At 42.2% G+C, this 20,034-nt stretch overlaps 1 protein-coding gene across 1 annotated transcript in view; it reads left to right on the top strand.

Annotated features, from left to right (window-relative positions):
- The first annotated feature begins 2,874 nt into the window (after positions 1–2,874).
- LOC124788883 overlaps positions 2,875–20,034 on the top strand; it is a 437,882-nt gene continuing 420,722 nt past the window's right edge. The window contains exon 1 of the mRNA XM_047256165.1: positions 2,875–3,021. Within this exon, the coding sequence (XP_047112121.1) occupies positions 2,875–3,021 (147 nt within the window). The remainder of the gene's footprint in view (positions 3,022–20,034) is intronic.

The following is a 20,034-nucleotide window of genomic DNA, read 5'->3' as shown; positions in this document are numbered from 1 at the left end:
CTGGTGGCAGTAGAATCGTTCTGCAGTAATTCTCAAACGCCGGCAGATTGCAGAACGATTCTACTGCCAGAAACGTATGCGTGAGTTCTCCAATTTATGTCAACAGTTCTTCTCGTCTTGTCTCCCTTGATACCCATTTGAGTGCTAACATCATCACTGTAATACTTCACATTGTTCGAACCTACCGGTGACAAATCTAGCAGCAATCCCTGAACTGATTCGATGTCTTCCTTTAATCCGACTTGTTTCGGATACCAAACACTCGAACATGCAGTCTCCTTTACAGATGGACCAAACTTTCCAAAAATCTCCCAATGTACGAAAATCGAACACTCGGCTTACCCTACTACAGTCCTTACGTGCTCATTCGATTTCATATTGCTTGCAACGTTATACCTACATATTTAATCGATACGACTGTCAAGCAGCGCATTACTAATGCTGTACTCAACGACGACACACTTTCAGACACTCCAACATCATCAGCCAACAACTGCATACTATTGCTTATCCTGTTCGCCCGACCATTTATGTACCAGGTGGTTAGAATTAAACTTTCCCTATTTAACATGTTATAACGCGGAAACTAATCATCACACGAGTACCAAACGTGTTAGCATGAATGCCCAGACTATTTGGTTCAAGATTTCCATGCGTCACAGTGCCACCGTCCAGTTCCAACTACGGGTAGCAGGTGCCGTGATCAGTCATCGTGATTTATAGTCTCACACACCTGACCAGTCGCAGTCCACTTGTTGACGTGTCAACATGAGCTTCGACAAAAGGAGCACGCAATTATTGATGAAGCTGTATTATCAAAACAACAGAAACACTGCAGCTGCACGTGGAGAATATCACCGGCTGAAAGGATTGCGGAAGGGTGCTCTTTCTCCACCTGCTGTGCAGAGCATGATGAAGAAGTTCGAATCAACTGGAGGAGGGGCGTCGCTGCGGGAAGAGGCCTACCTCAGGTGGTTGATGAAACCGGTGTTGCTATGGCAGACAACGCTGCACGCAATTCGCAATTAGCCGCGCGGCGTAACCGTGCGGTCGCCTTGCCGTGGTTCGCGCGGCTCCCCCCTCCCCCGCCCCCCCCCCCCCCCCCCGTCACGGTGGTTCGAGTAATCCCTCGGGCATGGGTGTGTGTGTTGTCCTTAGCGTAAGTTAGTTTAAGTTAGATTAAGTAGTATGTAAGACTAGGGACCGATGACCTCAGCAGTTTGGTCCCATAGAACTTAAAAAAAAGGTCCCAATTGTTAGGCAGTGCGCTTGCTGTGTCACGAAAGTTGAACATCCCATGGTCTAGTGTAGAGTAGGTGCTTCTAACCATCCTCAAATGGTATCCTTAGAAGATCCTATTGTACAACAGCTTGCACCACAGGAAGCACAACGACGTGTTGACTTCACTCTCCACTTTCTCGCAAGTTGACGAGGGCTGGACCTGAACCATCCTATGGACAGACGAAAATCATTTTTCTCTGACAGGCGAGGTGAACACACAGAATTGGCGAGTGTGGGGATCTTCACCTCCGCTCACTGTGCATGAAGTTTCTCTGTGTAGTGGACGTGTCACCCTATATTGTGGCTTCATTGCCCCTTCTTTTTTGAACAGGTTGGACCTCAAGGACTAAAGAGGTGCAGTGTGATTGACCAGCGTTACTGCGATTGCTTCGCCAGCATGTCATACCTCCCCTACAGGACAGGAACGCACTGGTGTCAACAGTTTTCAGGCAAGATGGGGACCCACCGCATATCGCTCGTGAAGTTAACCTGCTTCTCCGAAGCACATTTGGAAGCGATCGAATTATCAGCCGATCGTTTCCAAACGCTTGGTCTGCACGGTCACCTGATCTCCATGGTGTGAAATTTCAGTTACCAAGTAATTTTAATCAGGCTATAGTGTGTTGAACAAAGGGAGTAGATCCACTAGGAAGTGTCTGGATACAGTGGGAATTCAAATTGGATCGTTAATTTCAAATTGTTTTCATTCATCTGTAAACCAAAGTCTATTGATACTTCGGGGGATGGGGGGGGGGGGGGAGGGGGGTGTCATTGGGAGCATGGCACTTGCATTAAGAAGCTTTCAGTTCCCATGGGTTTCGCTCTGAAATTTAAAGTTACTGTGCTCTTAACTGACTAGGTATTTTCGACTGAAGAAGGGGTCCGCGAGCTGAAAAGGTTGGGAAGATCTGCTCTAGGGGAAAGGAGGCGTTCTTTTCGTGAATCGCTACTGAGGAAATTTAGAGAACCAGCATTTGAGGCTGACTGCAATACAATTTTACTGCCGCCAACTTACATTCCGCGGAAAGACCACAAAGATGAGATAAGAGAGATTAGGGCTCGTTCAGAGGCATATAGGCAGTCATTTTTCCCTCGTTCTGTTTGGGAGTGGAACAGGGAGAGAAGATGCTAGTTGTGGAACGAGGTACCCTCCGCCACGCACAGTATGGTGGATTGCGGAGTATGTATGTAGCTGTAGCTGTAGATGAAGTAAGGGAATTCTTTTACCTACGTATGTGACGATCGCTAAGGAGGCGGTGCAATGCATGCAGAGTGTGCGGTGCGTGTGTCGTGTAAATGTGATATTGCTGGCACGCTTGTTTCACGCTGTGAACTGGCGTGACGAGGCAGTTTACGGTGCTGTGCGTTGCAGCGACGTGCGGCTTCAGAGCGAGTGACGGCGTGTCCTGCAGCGGCGGCAGCGCTGGCGGCGACGGCGGCCGGTGTGCGGCGACAGAGGCCGCCGGGAAGAGCGGCCGGCGGTGGCGGGCGGCGCGCGCGCGGCTGCCGTTGGGCGGCTTCCTGCAGAGCTGGTGGCGGCTGCTGGGCCACGCCGCCGCCGTAGCGGCTTCCGCGCGCGCCCTCTCCGCCTGCATGGCCTACATCGGCGGCTCGCGCTGGCTGGGCGCGCTGCTCGGCCGGCCGCCGCCCGCCGTCGCCCACGGCGGGGACGCCGGGCCGGACCCCGTCGCGCTCGCCGTCGCCGTTGTGCCCGCACTCCTCTGCGCGCTAGGCCTCGAGGTAACTGCCACCAGATTTCTGTGTACAGGGTAGGACAGCAAAAACAGGCCACCTCAGATAAATCCTCAACGAACATACACACTGACAAGGGAACCTCCCCATCGCACCCCCCTCAGATTTAGTTATAAGTTGGCACAGTGGATAGGCCTTGAAAAACTGAACACAGATCAATCGAGAAAACAGGAAGACGTTTTGTGGAACTATAAAAAAATAAGCAAAATATACAAACTGAGTAGTCCATGCGCAAGATATGCAACACAAGGAGAGGGTGAGCTCAGGAGCGCCGTTGTCACGTGGTTAGCGCGAGCAGCTGCGGAACGAGAGGTCCTCGAGTGAAAAGTTTAATTGCTTTATTTTCAGTTTATTTGACAAACTCTTATGTTTTCATCACTCTTTTGGGAGTGATTATCACATCCACAAGAAAACCTAAAGCGGGCAAGGTAGAAGAATCTTTTTACCCATTCGCCAAGTGTACAAGTTAGGTGGGTCGACAACATATTCCTGTCATGTGACGCACATGCCGTCATCAGTGTCGTATAGAATATATCAGCCGTGTTTTCCTGTGGAGGAATATGTTGACCTATGACCTTGCGATCAAATGTTTTCGGTTCCCATTGGAGAGGCACATCCTTTCGTCTACTAATCGCACGATTTTGCGATACGGTCGCAAAACACAGACACTAAACTTACTACAGTGAACAGAGACGTCAATGAACGAACGGACAGAAGGTAGCTTTGCGAAAATAAACTTTCCACCTAAGGGAAGACTTGAACCAAGGACCTCTCGCTCCGCAGCTGCTCACGCTAACCAGGGGACCACGACGCTCCTAAGCTCACACTCTCCTTGATGTTGCGTATCTTGCGCATGGACTACTCAGTTTGTATATTTTGCTTATTTTTTTCATAGTTCCACCCAACTTCTTCCTGTTTTCTCGATTGATCTGTGTTCAGTTTTTCAAGGCCTATCCACTGTGCCAACTTATAACTAAATCTGAGGGGGGGTGCGATGGGGAGGTTCCCTTGTGAGAGAGGAGCGGTTTTCGCTTGTATCTACAGCTACATCTACACTCCGCTAGCCAGCTTACGGTGTGTGGCGTAGGATACTTCTGGTACAGTTATCCTCACCTATCTTTCATGTTCCATTCACATCCTGATACCGGGAGTCATAGGATGGAGCTGACCTGTGATTAATCGATACACTGCAAAGTTTTAATTTAATGAAATGCCGAAAACAATTTTACAATGAATTCCTCTAAATAAAAAAACACTGTTTTTAAAATTGCAACATTCAATAGAGAAACATTCTGATAGCCCCAGACTGAGGCCACAATTTCAAGGAGATTCAGTAAACAAGAAAGAAAACAAAAATATTCAGAAACAGGTAACAGATGCCTAGGATACCCACAAAACCTTACATTATTGGAATAATAAAATTACACCAGTATAAGTACAATTAGCCAGAAACATACTCAATGAACTACTATACCTGAGCACCAGATAAAAGCTTCTATGGAGGTGAGGATTCTTAGACGAAAACTTTCTCTAAGTAATGATACACGCAGTCTGGCCAATGATTTACTGACGCTGTTATCAGATACAAACAACATCAAATTCAAAATGGCTCTGAGCACTATGGGACTTAACTGCTGACGTCATCAGTCCCCCCGAACTTAGAACTACTTAAACCTAACTAACCTAAGGACATCACACGCATCCATGCCCGAGGCAGGATTCGAACCTGCGACCGTAGCGGTCGCGCGGTTCTAGACTGTAACGCCTAGAACCGCTCGGCCACCCCGGCCGGCCAAACAACATCGATTCAATTTAAAAATACAACAAAACGTCCAAATAATTTAGAACCAAATTAGAATTATATCAATACCGTCAGCTGCGCACGGGCGTTGATATAGATCAACGGGGACAGGTGAAAATATGTGCCCCGACCGGGACTCCAACCTGGGATCTCCTGCTTACATGGCAGACGCTCTATCTATCTGAGCCACCGAGGGCACAGATGATAGTGCGACTGCAGGGACTATCTCGCGCACGCCTCCCGCGAGACTCACATTCTCACCTTGTATGTCCACACACTACATTCTCAGTGTCCCACCCCAACACACTCATTACTCGTGGAAGACATTCTTCCAAGTCCCGTAAGAGTTAGGGGAATATTTGTGCATCCGCACAGAACAAGAAGGTCATGGCTGGTATCGCCTGAACAATATACTTATATGGATATGGTGTCTGTTATTTCGGACATGTCCGACAGAACGGACACCATATTCATATAAGTAAAAATAATTTAGAGGTTATGTAAGCTTTCTATAAAAAAAATTGTTAACATGTATGAATACTGAATATTTTCTTTCCCAAAACTTTCTCCTCATGCAACGTGTACTTTAGATATTGTGTTTAACTGCTGAGCAATACTGACTGTTGTTTCGCCCCGTGTTGCTCATGTGTACAGTGTCGCGAAACATAACTTTAAACTTAATGACATGCAGAATGTGAAGTAATGAAAAGCAAATTAACTGTCAAAAGAAATTAACTGTGTGCTCCATGAAAAATAAATAACTGAAACTCAGTAACGAAGTACATTATGAAACTTGCGTGATATGAGGTGTAATATTTGACTTGAAATAACCACAGAAAAAGTTATTCAGAAACAAATAACTGTATGAAATTACCTTACTGTTCACTGGAAAATAATGTGCTTGCTTAACACAACACCTGATAATTCTGACTACCTACTGTTTCCTCATAAGAATGGAAGATGAGATCTGACCTGAAATAAAAGTGACTTACCTCTTGCTAAGCACGCTATTTTTTGTTCTCTGATGTAGTAACGTTCTCGAAAACAAATAGAAATCAGCAGCTGCATCAGATACAGAGAAATAATTTATTCTAATCATAAATATTATCAGTTATCTGAGAGACAAGTATTTCCTTCAATTAATAGTTCTGACAAACATATCTTAATTTCGCAGATGCATAGCTTACCTTTAAAAACTCCTCAAAAAATCTTCTCGATTAACCAAAGAATGATACAGTTTTATAGACAAGATATATGTTTTTGGATGGGCTGCACCTTTAGCAAAACACAATGTTGTCTTTTGTCCCAAACCTGTTTCACAGCAGTTGCAGCATCATGAGTGGGTTTTTCTTTTATGGTTTTTTACCACAAAGTGTGTTTCTCCAGATGTATTGTGTTTTTATAGAGCCTGTTTTCTTTCACAGTTTGTCATGTATTCTTTTTTCCTCATCTTACCAGCTGGTAAACAGTGCACCAGTGACAATTCAATATACAGAACTTCACTGTGAAGAAGATGAGGGAAAGAGAAAAGATGACAAACTGTGAAAGAAAACAGGCACTATAAAAACATAACACATCAGGAAAACCATACCAAGTGCTAAAAAGCCATAAAATAAAAGCTCACTGATGATGCTGCAACTGCAGTAAAACATGTTTGGTCCAAAAATGGTTCAAATGGCTCTGAGCACCATGGGACTAAACATCTGAGATCATCAGTCCCTTAGAACTTAAAACTGCTTAAACCTAACTAACCTAAGGACATCACACACATCCATGACTCGCTACTATGCCTCAAATCAGAATATCCCAGCGCTCTACAACTGACTGCCCAAGTGAACCTGAGATGAAACTGAACACAGAGCGAAGGATCTTATTCACCAGTGGTGCAGTGTACACATTCATCTTTGTCCTACCAGAGTAAAAGGGACTTATCGACAGTAGCAGAAAACATATGAAAACCTTCAGTTGTACTGGGAAAGGATTTAAACACCAACCTTAATCAGAAGATGCAAGGCTTCAAACAATGTTATTACAAGAACGAATGAGAACGACAGATCAGCACTTCTAACAGAAAATATGCCAAGGGTTTGTTTCAGTTACACGCACTCACACTATAACTTACCTATACTCTACTGTGTATGTAAGGTACCTGTGTTCCGCTGTTAGTGGAAACAAGGCATCGCAGACGAAGATCAATGTTTACCGGCTGAATAGGGATATTTACAACCTGGTCACTATCGCGCGACTGTTTGTTACTACGTACAACAACGATCGAAATGTAAAAACTGGTAATAAAATAAAATCTCATTATAATTCGCCGTAATTTGGCATGAGAGAATTTAGTTTAAATTAATTTAGATTGCGGAATAAGACGGTCACCAGCTCTAAAATGAGCAACAATTTAAGTTTACAAAATTACTATAATGACTCTGAAATCGCGTAAATATCGTGTTAGAAGGACAAATCAGCAACTGCACAAAATCCACATGCACTAGTTTACATGTAAAAGACATGTGTGACAGAAACACATAAGACGTTAATTTTGAATGCGATGATGTTCGTTACGTTAATTACCACCGATAGTAAGCAATGACTACAGTAGCAACACTTTATGGGAACTATACTGTGTTATGTAACGATAAAGTGCCTAAACGTTACAAAAACTGCTTACCATTCTTTAATTACTACTTTGAAAATGACTGCGTCTCAGACTAATGCCATATTAACTTGCATTCTTGGCAACAACTATTTGTAGGTACTAACGTTACGCAGGCGTACACATATGACATCACAAACTGTGACATGGTCACGCATTGAACAGGGACCCGAATATAGAGTAAATTTCCTTTACTTTACGTTCATGGTCACAAATTTTTTGTCACCATATTACCGGTTTCGGTCTATAATGGCTATCTTCAATGGTCATTTTAGACCGAAACCGATAATCTGATGAGAAAAATTTGAAACTGTAGACGTGAAGTAAAGGAAATTTACAGATGATTTCATTTACAAAATTCAATACAATATTCTAAAACTACTTTCACAACAAGAGAACCAGCATGCTTTTCTCATAAAAATGAATTTCAATTAAATCATTTTAATTTTAAGGTAATTGTCTCTAGTAGTACAATACAGTCTGAACAACTATTGCTTCTCAACAAAATAAGTACGAGATTAAAAATCAACTGTAAAATTAACTAGACTAGAGTTCTTTTGACTATTTCTTTCAGTTGTGACTTTCTCGGAATTTATGGTGAAAGGATAGAACGCTGCTGATAGATGACTCGGGTCATGAAGTTTCTCTCGACAAGTATGTCCTTTGGGTAAACATACTATAAGGTTCCAAAATGTAATGTAGCCAGACACTGGTGTGTCCACAAAATACTGGCGGCTGGATCTTACTTAGCGATGCATTGCTTGTGGTGCGGCAACGGGCTCTTCTTGATTAGTGAGCTGGTTGAATCAATTTGTACCAAATACTATTCTTCATTACTCCCAAAATCTTCTTGCGGCCATATCCTGCGCCCACATACATACACTGCATTTTCATAAACACTAATTAGTGGCAAAATTCATCATTACATATATTTATAAAAATGGTTATAAACTTGAGAAGTCAAGTAGCTAAAAATACGTGAAGCACTGGGTTGTGTAGTGTTACAAGATGACCTGGCAACATGTACAATAACATACACGCTCCTGTGAGTACTGCTGCATAACTACCTTGAATAAACGACACACCTCACTCAGGAACAGCCGTACTTTAACAAGACTTAGTGCACACGCAATAATCAATTGTCCCGCTAGCACCTACTAGAATCGTATAGACACAGAGTAACTCTGTTCCTTTCTAAGAGTACACTATCGAGGGTATCAGGAAATCTTTAACAACTAACGGTAGAGACTAGAGGGACAAACAGTCAAAATTAAAACCACAGCAGTATGATGGAAAAGCAGCTCTCGTAAAACTCAATCTTATGAATATATCATCAACTTTTCATTCTGAAATTAAGAAAATTACATATTCTCTTACAAATAAAATCTCATCTGGTTTTGAAATGCGTTTCCAATAGAGTACTAAGGATTCGTTCCCTTGTAATAAGCCCTTATATGAAATATCAATACCTACTAACTCAAGGCATTTTTCCAGAGAAACTGAAACGTGCCCTCCTTAGGAATGGAGGCAGGGGATATGTCAATAACTACCGATCTGTTTCACTGTTGACATAATTTTCCAAAATTTTTCAGAATCTGACGTATTCTAGAATATTATCTCACCGGAGCAACAATAATATCTCAGAAAATTAATTTACAATGTGTGGAGCACGTATCGTACCGGCAAATGTATTTGAAAGAACAGTGAAATAGTGAGGCGTTTGAATGTGACAGAAACAAACAGATCAGCGTTTTATTGCGTCTTACTCATTTCGATGCCGATACTTTGAGTTACAGCTAATCAAAATTTTCCGATGCAAACAGTAAGCGATATTTTGGTTACACAAACGAATACCTTGTTACTTGCTTCGTCAAAGAATTACCTCCCAAATGTTCGTCAATTAGTAGATCTACCAGCACAGCACGTACAAATAAGCTAATTCAGGCTTCTCAAACAAACGAGGAACGACAAGCGACCAATGCAGCATATCGTATAAAAATTACATGATCACGTGCGTCAGAATCTCAAGATCAGCATGCAGGAAGAATCGAAAGAGAACATTTACGTGCTACCCGGCTACGTGCATCACAATCACAAGACCTACATCCGGCAAAGAATGAAGCGGATCTTTCGCGAATCGCTTATTCGCGTGCATCACTATTAGAAGATCGATATGCTGCAACAATCAAAAGAGTACGTTTACGTCCTGCACAGTCGCGCTCTTCACAATCGGAAAATCAACATGCAAAGATAATCGGAAGAGAACGTTTACGTGCTACCCTATCACGCGCTTCAGAATCAGAAGAGCAACATGCCGGGAGAACTGCTACAATATATGTCGATTGGATTCTTGCTGCATTTCAGTTTCAAGTTAACTACCGATTATACACTGGTGTCCAAAATTAAAGCAATAAACCGCTATTCCCCTGTCCTGTGTCTATAGTGCGTTTAAAATAAGTTGCGACTTTTGACAGTTCAGTACGCAGCGAGTGGAGGGAAGTGTAGTTGGCAGCGTGTGCCAGGCTCGTCAGCAGCTCGCTTGAGTGAGTGCTGCGATCTTTCTCAAACACTTTTTAAGGAAACCAATCGGTAATAAACTCTCATTCTCGCAAATCTTAAAGTTTAATTAGTTATCTTCAGGATGAAAAACCTATCGTTTCCTTAATGGCCATAATTATTGTGCTATTTCATTAGTAGGTAACTACTGCTAGAAATACTTAGTTTAGAAATTCTTAGTTTGCAGTTAAAATTAGGTGTCGCTATCAATTTGTGTTTGGTGCTTGTCAGCTTACGTATTGCTGCGTATTAAATGAAAGTAATATAATGAATCATTCTTTAAACCTGGAACAATATCACTGTCTGTTTCCAATCTCGAGAAAATGGAATGTATGAAAAAGCACTCCGTCGCAAAGTCATGCGTCAGTGAAAAAAACTAGAATGAAATATTCATAAATTCCTCGTATCTCACAAACGATCTGAGATACCGAAACAAGATTTTGGTAAATGATAGGGTGCAAACACGAGGGTGTGTTTCCATATGATTAATATGCGAAACTTCCATATCTACTGCAATATTCAAGCAAATACAGATTTGTTCAATGAAATAATGTAATTATTGAAGGCCATCGATAGCTGATGGAACGGGAACTGCTGTGGGTTTTGTAACAATATAAATGAAGTATTTACACCTTTATTTTTATACTGAGAATGGGCTATTTCATAAACTACTGACCTGACTCGACTCAGTTGTTAGTTTAATAATACACTGTTTCAGGATTCTGTCTCAATTTCAAATGCACTAGAGTTTTAGAGAGATAAATTTTTCCAAGCTCTAATGTATTTCGACAAAAGAAGCAGATTTTAACATGGCAACAATAGAAGCTACGTATTCTTCATAACTCACTACAGTCCTTCATGAATCTCTTTGGTATGGCTGGTAACTCAAAACCAGTCCAGTCGAGTAAAATTTTCAGCGGCTTCTTTTTTCAGCATTCCAGTCTCAGCGAGCGTAAACATTGTGCTGCTTTTTGTCACATCACTTTTAACGTAGGCCCATATACTCTCAGTCTGAGATAAAGGAGCATAAAACGGAGGAAGCCTGGTTAAACTATGCACTTTGTCGTTAGCCTGTTGGTTGACCTGGTTGCGTGAAGTTTTGGCTCTTACCGTAGTACAAGTTCCATTAACTTCATCTTATACATACTAGGTTCAACTTTATCTCTTGAAACATTTCTTTGCAAAATATCCGCATTCCTCCACTGCACTGTTGGAGCTTTATGCATCACAACAAAGTGGTATGGCGTTTCATCTATTACTATTTTCGAATTCTGAGGGATGTTTTGCAGCAAAACCCAGCCGGTGAATGTGTTCTTGGGCGACACTCTTATTGCAAATCACGTATTCATATGTTCGGCACTGTTGCTGTTAATGCAATGCCAACACAAAACAATTGTTCGCAATATCTGAGGACTACAGAACACTTAAACGCCAGAACATACGACTTTACAACGAGAGCTGACCAACATTGATGCATCTAATGCGTAACACCACGTGGTACTGTTTATTCATGGTGTGACAACATTGGTGATTTACCAGCAGAACCGCAGGCGGCATGGTAGGGAAAAGCCAGCTCGGCATTGGTGTTACCTGGGCAACGGTGTCACGTCCCTCTCCAGTCAGCCAAACACCAAAAGTTGCAACCAATTTTAAACACACTATAATTCAGATATAAGCATACAAACTGTCAATAGATATCGTTACGATCGTGTTCTGCACGGAAGATGGCATTCCGGTCAACGGACAATCACGCCAACAATGACGTCAGGGCACCTACCAAGCGGGATAATGTTTGTAGGTTAGTCACACATCCAAACTCGCTGTGTACAGTCTCAGACGATGCCTCATGTTCCAGAGAAGACACCTACAGGCTCTCTGCTGTGGAGGGCCGTAGGAAGAATGGAAGCAGCAGAGTCGCAAACTGGCCCGACGGCTTAATGTGAATCGCTCTGTTGTTTCTCGGATGAGGCGACAGTTTATAGAGACCAAAGCTGGATCCCGAAGATCAGTGCAGGGCCGACCACGTGTGACATCAGAAAGAGTGGACCGTTATTTGGCTATAAGGGCACGACGGTACCATTTTAGTACTGCACGAAAAGTGGCATCTGACGCCGCAGCATCCACTGGACGTGTTCTTTCCAGGCAAACGGTAAACAGAAGGTTCAGCAGAGTGGCCTTTACTGTTGGAGACGTGCTGTATGTTTACCTCTGGCGTGTCTTCACAGAAGGGAACGTCTAGAATGGAGCCGTCAACATGCCACCTGGACGGTCGATAAGTGGGCTAATGTTCTTTTCACAGAGGAGTCTCGGTTTGGTGTGGGAGTGACTCTCTACGGATTCGCATCTGGAGGACGCGTGGAACACGATTTCGGGACGATATCGAAAAAAATTTGCATGAAATCTTATGGGACTTAACTGCTAAGGTCATCAGTCCCTAATCTTACGCACTACTTAACCTAAATTATCCTAAAGACAAACACACCCACCCACGCCCGAGGAAGGACTCGAACCTCTGCCGGGATCAGCCGCACAGTCCATGACTGCAGCGCCTTAAACTGCTCGGCTAATCCCGCGCGACGACGATATCGAAGAGGATCCCTAATGGTGTGGGCAGGGATTAAGTTGACCACTCGAACACCCCTTCATGAAATTGTACGGGTGAATCAGCAAGGTTTAACTGCTTTCAGCTACCGTGAGGAGATCCTGGGATCTCATGTGCAGTTGTTGCGAGGTGGTGTGGGCCCAGACTTCGTATTGAGGGACGATATTGCTCTACTTCATAGAGCATGGGTGGTCGACGTTTTTTTTTTTTTTTTGTTTTTTTTTTTTTGTTTTTGGAAATGGAAGATATTGCACACATGGCGTGGCCAGCTTGGTCTCCCGTTTTGAATCCCGTGGGGCATGTTTGTGGTGCACTAGGGAGACAGGTTGCACCACGTCAGCGTAGAAGAGCCACTCTCCAAGACTTGTGAGCAGCTCTGCAGGAAGAATCTGCGCTGTTGCCTCAAAATGAAATTGATGACATCATTCACAGCTTGTCCCGTCGTTGTCAGTCCTGTATTGGTGCCAGAGATGGTCACACCACACAGTGAGCAAATTAACCAGTTGTCAGAGTGTGTCCAAACCCGTTGGAAAAAGGGAAACAAAGCACATTTTTGTCTACAGTTTGCTTGTTGTAGTTGATTACATTCTGTGTCTTTTATATTGTTTCTTCTTTGCTACCACCTGTTTATATTATTTTGTTGCAAAATTAACACAACCTTGAAAAATTTCACTTTGTTGCTTTAATTTTGGACACCAGTGTAGTTTGGATGCTACTGTAAATATCGGCTAAATGGAGACGGTATGTGGGCGTTGCGGTTCACTTAAGTTCAACAATGAAACACCAGGAAAGTATTGCACGAATGGAAAAGTGAAATCGCCGACGTTACTTCCGCCATTTCATCCATTGTTGTCATTGCTTTCAGGCGACTCACCTGATTCCAAACACTTCTTGCAGAGCATTCACAAACATAATTCAGCGTTTCAAATGACATCTTTTGGTGCTGAAAATGTTTTCCAAGATCAGTGCATCCCAACTTTCAAAACTCAAAGAAAAATATATCACCGTTTTGCTTCATTTCTACCAATTTCCGAAGCTGAACTTCAAATTTCTACAAATCTACATTATGAGTGACGATAATGCACAAGTTGATCAACGCTACGATGCAATTTCAGGTACCAAATGCCACATTCTGTCCTATCTAATTTCTAAACATTTTTCCACCAACAAAATTCATTTATAAAATTATTCAGAATTTCAATTGACAACTTATTGGCAGATAATTACGCAGTTCAAATGCGAGCCGACAAAACATCACTGAGACAGTATGCCGAGCACTACAATGCACGTATCATCAATGACGTTGCAATTGTCATAGTTGGCGAAGAACGTGCAACGCATGACGTACTTCTTCAGCGACAGAATAATACAGTTCAACGTGTCGCTGAAATACATCGATCATACGCTGCACTGCAGTATCCCATAACTTTTTAGGGAAGGACAGAACGGATATCACTTCAGTATTACGCAAACTAATCCAATTACAGGCAAATACAGATATCTTTATATCATTTTATGAATCGGAAATATTATTTTCATTTAACTTTCATACATTCGTGAGTGTAATTTTCATTTCTCTACTCCAAATTTTTCTTTATTCTTACAGGTGAACAATTCAATAAAAAAGTATCAGCTATGGATTGTTATTCATATCGAACAGTGATACCTCAGAATGAAACAAATCATATTCCGCAGTGCCACCAACTATTTCATCAATGCGTGGTAGACATGTATGCCAAAACTGAATTCCGAACATTTGTTATTCATTTGCTTAAATCAGACATCTTTGCGTTCAGAAGAACACATTCATTTACGAGATGCAATTTCAAACGGTGTAAATGTTCCCAGAATTGACAAAAAGGTCTTACTTCCAGCAACGTTCAATGGCAGCCCACCGCATATGCATGAGTATGGACAAGATGCCATGACATACGTGCATTCATAAGGCCGCCCCGACTTTTTCATCACATTTACATGCAATCCAGAACGGGACGAGATAAAACTTCTATTCCCCAGTCAGCGTCCATCCGATGGACACGATTTAACTGCACGAATATTCAAGCAAAAACTCATTAAATTGATGGACTTACTTGTGAAGCATCGCATTTATGGTGCGACTCGCTGCTGGATATATGCGAATTGAATGGCAGAAGTGAGGACTTCCACATGCTCATGGTCTCATATGGCTCAAAACTAAAAGAACGTGTAGTTCAAATTGATGATGTCATTTGAGCAGAAATTCCTAATCCTGAAGAAGATCCACTATTGTTCGGTATTGTTACGAAAACCATGGTGTATGGACCATGTGAAGCAATGAATCCACAATTTCCTTGCATGGTAGATGACAAATGCACGAAAAGCTATCCCAATGACTTTGCTCATGTAACACGCACTGGTTATAACGGATATCCACAATAAAGATGCCGAAAACCAGAAGATGGTGATCAAAGAACAACAAGAATGAGAAATGTTGACATCGAAATTGACAACAGATGGTTTGTGAAATATTCTCCTTTGTTATCGAAAACATTTAAAGCTCATATCAACGTGTAATATAGACATTCCGTCAAATCGATCACATGTATATGCAAATACGACAACAAAGGCAGCGATATGGCAACAGTCAGTATTGGTAGACCTGATGCGTGCAACGATGAAGTGAGTAAATTTCAAACAGATCTGTATATCAACAGCAACGAGGCTGTTTGGCCTATTTTGAGTTTCCACATCCACAGTCGTCATGCCAATGTTGCTCATCTCAGCGTTCATCTCGAAAATGGACGAAGGGTATATTTCGCGGCAGACATTGTAGAGAATGTTGTTCTGAACCAGGGTCTCCAACACTCACAGCATTTTTTGTGCTGTGTGAAGAAGATGTATTTTTCAATATATTATTGTACACAGAAGTTAAAGAGTACTGTAGATGGAATGCTACATCCAAGAAATTCTAACGACGTAAGTAAGGCATGCGCGTATTGAATTATATCAAAATCTGTATTCGTGTAATGTATTTACACAGGACAGGATGGAGCGCGGTAAATTGTTGATTTGGGAATGAAATATAAAATTAATGGACACTTAGAAACTTAAAATTTTATGTTTCTCATATTGGACAATAATGGAGGTTTCTAATTACCTGGGTTAAACAGCATATCTGGCAAATGTCTACCTTCACAATCCACATACTGCCGCTGTCGTTTTCTGAAATTCTCATGCACTATTTCAAGCATGCCTTCTGGTGTTCTTGCAATTTCAGCCTCAATATTATTCTGTACGTCATTCAGGGTGTTGAAACGGTCGCAGTTGAGATGTCCCATCCGAGAGGTAAGCCTTCCAGGAAACGTTTTCCTCAAGAAATTCATGGTAATTCCCTCTGTGTGTGCAGTGTCACCGTCTTGTTGAAACCAGGTATCCTGTAACTGCATTGCCTCGAAAGCCGGCTGGAAAAACTCTTGCAGCATAGCTAAGTAACAATCCGGATTCACAGTCACAGCACGACGATTTTCCTGCAAAAAAAAATAAGGGCCAATGATGCCTACTCGTGATATGGCGCGTCACACAGTAATGCGCTGTGAGTACAGGTTTCTCTGATGGATTTGCCTGGGGTTCGTGTTACTCCAGTACCGCATACTCCGTTTGTTTATGCACCCACTGGAGTGAAAATGTGCCTCATAAGAAACGAACACATTTGCATCACAGGGTACGGTTGCAGACATGTCTTCACAAGATGTTCTTCGTGTTACATAATCCCGTGCTGACAATTGCTGGGCCACGCACATTTTATACGGGTGAAAATTCAGTTCATTATGAAGAATCCGATGATGAGAACGTCTTGAAATGCCAAGAGCAAGTGCATGTTTTCGAGCTGAGCGTTTCGGAGATTGCAGTACTGCTTCTCTAACTCGTTCGATATTTTATGGTGTTGTAACGCTTCTCTCAGATCCTCTTCGTACAGATGACACATCCCCTCTTGTTCTGAAAGCATTTACCCAATGTAAAATTGATTGCCGTCAGGAAAACGGCCGCGTGGGGGTACTGCAAATAGCAAACGAAAGGCACGCTGCACTGATATTACCGAGTGTGAATTCAGAAGCACACTTCCACACAAACTGAGAGCTCCTCGCGTATCCATTGCATTAACGCGACTGAACAGCAACTGAATACGAGCCTCCCTCGGTCATTATAAACCAAGCTCACTCTCCCCTCTATTCGACCAACGCGATTTATAAAAAAGCAATTTACCGCGCTCCACTCTACACATCAAAATAATGCCAAGTGTTACTATTTGAGAACGCTGTTGGTTAATGTCAAAGGTCCCACTTCATTCGCAAAATTGAAAACGGTTGATGGCATAGAATGCCAGACGTACAGAGAAGCTTGCCAAAATCTTCATTTGCTCGAAAATGACCAACACTGGGAAACAACGCTGACGTACGTATTTGTCTCCGCGACAAATTCGAACATTATTCCCATCATTTTGGCTCCATGTTCGACATCGAACTCTAAAGATTTGTGAGCAAAATACAGAAAGGATTTGAGTGAAAAAGTTCTGCACTGTGTTCTTACCCTTAGCAACGACAGTTCCACCGATTTTTCAAACAACGTTTTCGATCAAGCTTCGATCGAAATCGAGGACATACGCTTAACCATCAACAACAAAAAGCTAATTCATCTTGGCATGATTGCACTAGAACTTTCTGTATTTGGCGTTTATGATGTCGATTTAGTGCGTGAACAGCAGTGCGATGCCAATGATTTTCTTGCATTTGTTGAAGTAAACGAGCAACTTTTGCTTGCAGAACAAAAATTAGCCTACGACACAATTACAAGTACCACAAAATTACATATTCCGTGTCAAATTGCCTCTTCGGTTTGCTATTGCCTCACCTTCAATCTTAGAATGGAATTGTTTTGGCTCCTGCTTCATCATGCGTTGCGGCTACACTATTAGATGCTCGACGTTTGCCATTGGTTGTGCATTTGTCATTTTTAAAGTTCTGCCGTGGCTCAAGTTATGATACTATGCAAGGCCATTTTCTGGAACGAATGCACCATGGCTCATATGAAATGGCTTGAAGCGCTTCATCGATCTCTTAAAGATTTACGATCAAACGCACAACCGTTCGGTGGCGCTGTTATTTTATTATATGGCAACTTCAAACTCTTCCAGTGAAAGAAAACCTCACCTTAAAGACCAATACGCACGTACATTTGCAGTTCGATGCGTCGGCAGCCACATTTTCAAAACAACTATTGAACATTGGTGAAGGAAAAGTACCAGTTGATGCTACATCAAAATGCATTTCATTTCCATTTAACTTTTGTGTCATTGTCCCATCCATCGAACCACTTATTCAGAAAGATTTTCCGCGAACTGTCACCAATTATAAAAATCATAAATGACTTCGTGAACCTCCTATTCTGTCGGAAAAAGAAGCACGCCGACGTTACAGCAATCAACTAAACAATTTAAGAACAAATTGCAGGCAAGTCAGTTACCTACAAATCAAGTGACAGCATCATGAATGCGGACTAAGTCGTTAATTATCCAATAGAGTTTTTAATTTCTTGGCTCTTCATGGTTTGCCATCGCACAAATTGTCACTCAAATTCGTTGTGCCAATTATTCTCTTGCGGAACATTAATGAACCCCTACTGTGTAATAGAACAAGACTTGCTGTGAAGAAACTGATGCCAAATGTCATCGATGCAAATGTTCTTAACGAAAAGTCGAAAGGAGAATATGTTCTCATTCCACACATTCCCATCATTCCCACCGACATGTCATTTTATTTCTGACGACTGCAGTTTCACATTCGATTTGCACTCTCGATGACCATCAAAAACGCACAAGGTCAACCACTGCAAGTGTGTGGATTGAATTAGGAAAATTCATGTTGTATGTTGCATGACAGCCAAGAAATTTATTTGTTTTCGCTGAAGACGGAAAAAAAAATATTGTCTACGCTAAATCAGTTACATAACAAAGTCAACAAAATAAAATGAATATCATGTATCCATTACATATCATTCAATTTCAATAAATATCTTCTGGAGGATGGCGGTTCAAACCCGCGTCCGGGCATCCTGATTTAGGTTTCCCGTGATTTCCCTAAATCAGGATGGTTCCTTTGGAAGGGCACGGCCGACTTCCTTCCCCATCCTTCCCTAGCCCGATGGGACTGATGACCTCGCTGTTTGGTCCGCTCACCCAAATCAACCAACCAATAAACATATTCACTATCGTCAATAAAATAAATATCATTCTTTCAATAGTACCTGACTAAACATGATGAATCTTTCACATTTCAAACGATATTTCCACAATTATTTTTTCTGTGGCAGCAACGCGTCAGGTACTAGCTAGTATTACATGAAAGTCCGTAGTAAAGCATGTTCAATAACAGCTATAATGAAAGGACTTAAACATTTAAGTTTAACTTTTCATTTTTAATTGAAAAATCTCTCTCCCATGGTGAAAGTTGCCATCCAAGTACGCCGGCTGGTGTGGTTGAGCGGTTCTAGGCGCTTCAGTCTGGAACCGCGCGACCGCTACGGTCGCAGGTTCGAATCCTGCCTCGGACATGGATGTGTGTGATGTCCTTAGATTAGTTACGTTTAAGAAGTTCTAAGTTCTGGTCGCAGGTTCGAATCCTGCCTCGGACATGGATGTGTGTGATGTCCTTAGATTAGTTAGGTTTAAGAAGTTCTAAGTTCTAGGGGACTGATGATCTCAAATGTTAAGTCCCATAGTGCTCAGAGCCATTTTAACCATTTGAGCCATCCAAGTACTAGCAAGAGGGTAGAGGATATATGAACTCACCGTGTGCTGTCGAGAAAAAATTAGATGAGCATAGAAAAATGTTCATATCTAGCAGCGATAAGAACCGAATCTGTATCGTCTTCTTGCGGCCTATGAATTACTGTCTTTGGCCGCTACTAGATAGAGTCTGTTCATATCAATGTCCGGGATGGAGCGGATACTATAGCCTCCAAACAAAGACAAACAAAAAAAAATTCATTCTTCAGTAGTTGGTGCATGTGTTAGTCGGTTTCTAGACAGCCACCTTACAGTCCGGCGCGTTGAAAGTGTTAACAATGAGTGACCGCGGATACCTTGCTGACATGAATCTGCATTTAGGGAACGTTCCATCTCGGAAATTATTAATCAGTGCCACCACCAGGGCACTCCTGAAATACAATCAGCATAGCGTTTCCTGATGATGGTTGGATCTTCACATTTTTAATTGGTGATGGATCTATGTATTTCCACTGCTCGTATTGCTCATTCGTCTCGGGGTCATTGTGATCCACGCAGCGATCGTCCGTCCGTGGTGATAAGGTGACTAAAGAAGTCATCTGGACTGGCCTGACACATCTGCAACA

Source organism: Schistocerca piceifrons, chromosome 3 (assembly GCF_021461385.2).
Source record: "Schistocerca piceifrons isolate TAMUIC-IGC-003096 chromosome 3, iqSchPice1.1, whole genome shotgun sequence".
Taxonomy (NCBI): domain Eukaryota; kingdom Metazoa; phylum Arthropoda; class Insecta; order Orthoptera; family Acrididae; genus Schistocerca; species Schistocerca piceifrons.
Note: the sequence above shows the minus strand (reverse complement) of the source record. Positions and strands in the feature narration are given on the sequence as shown.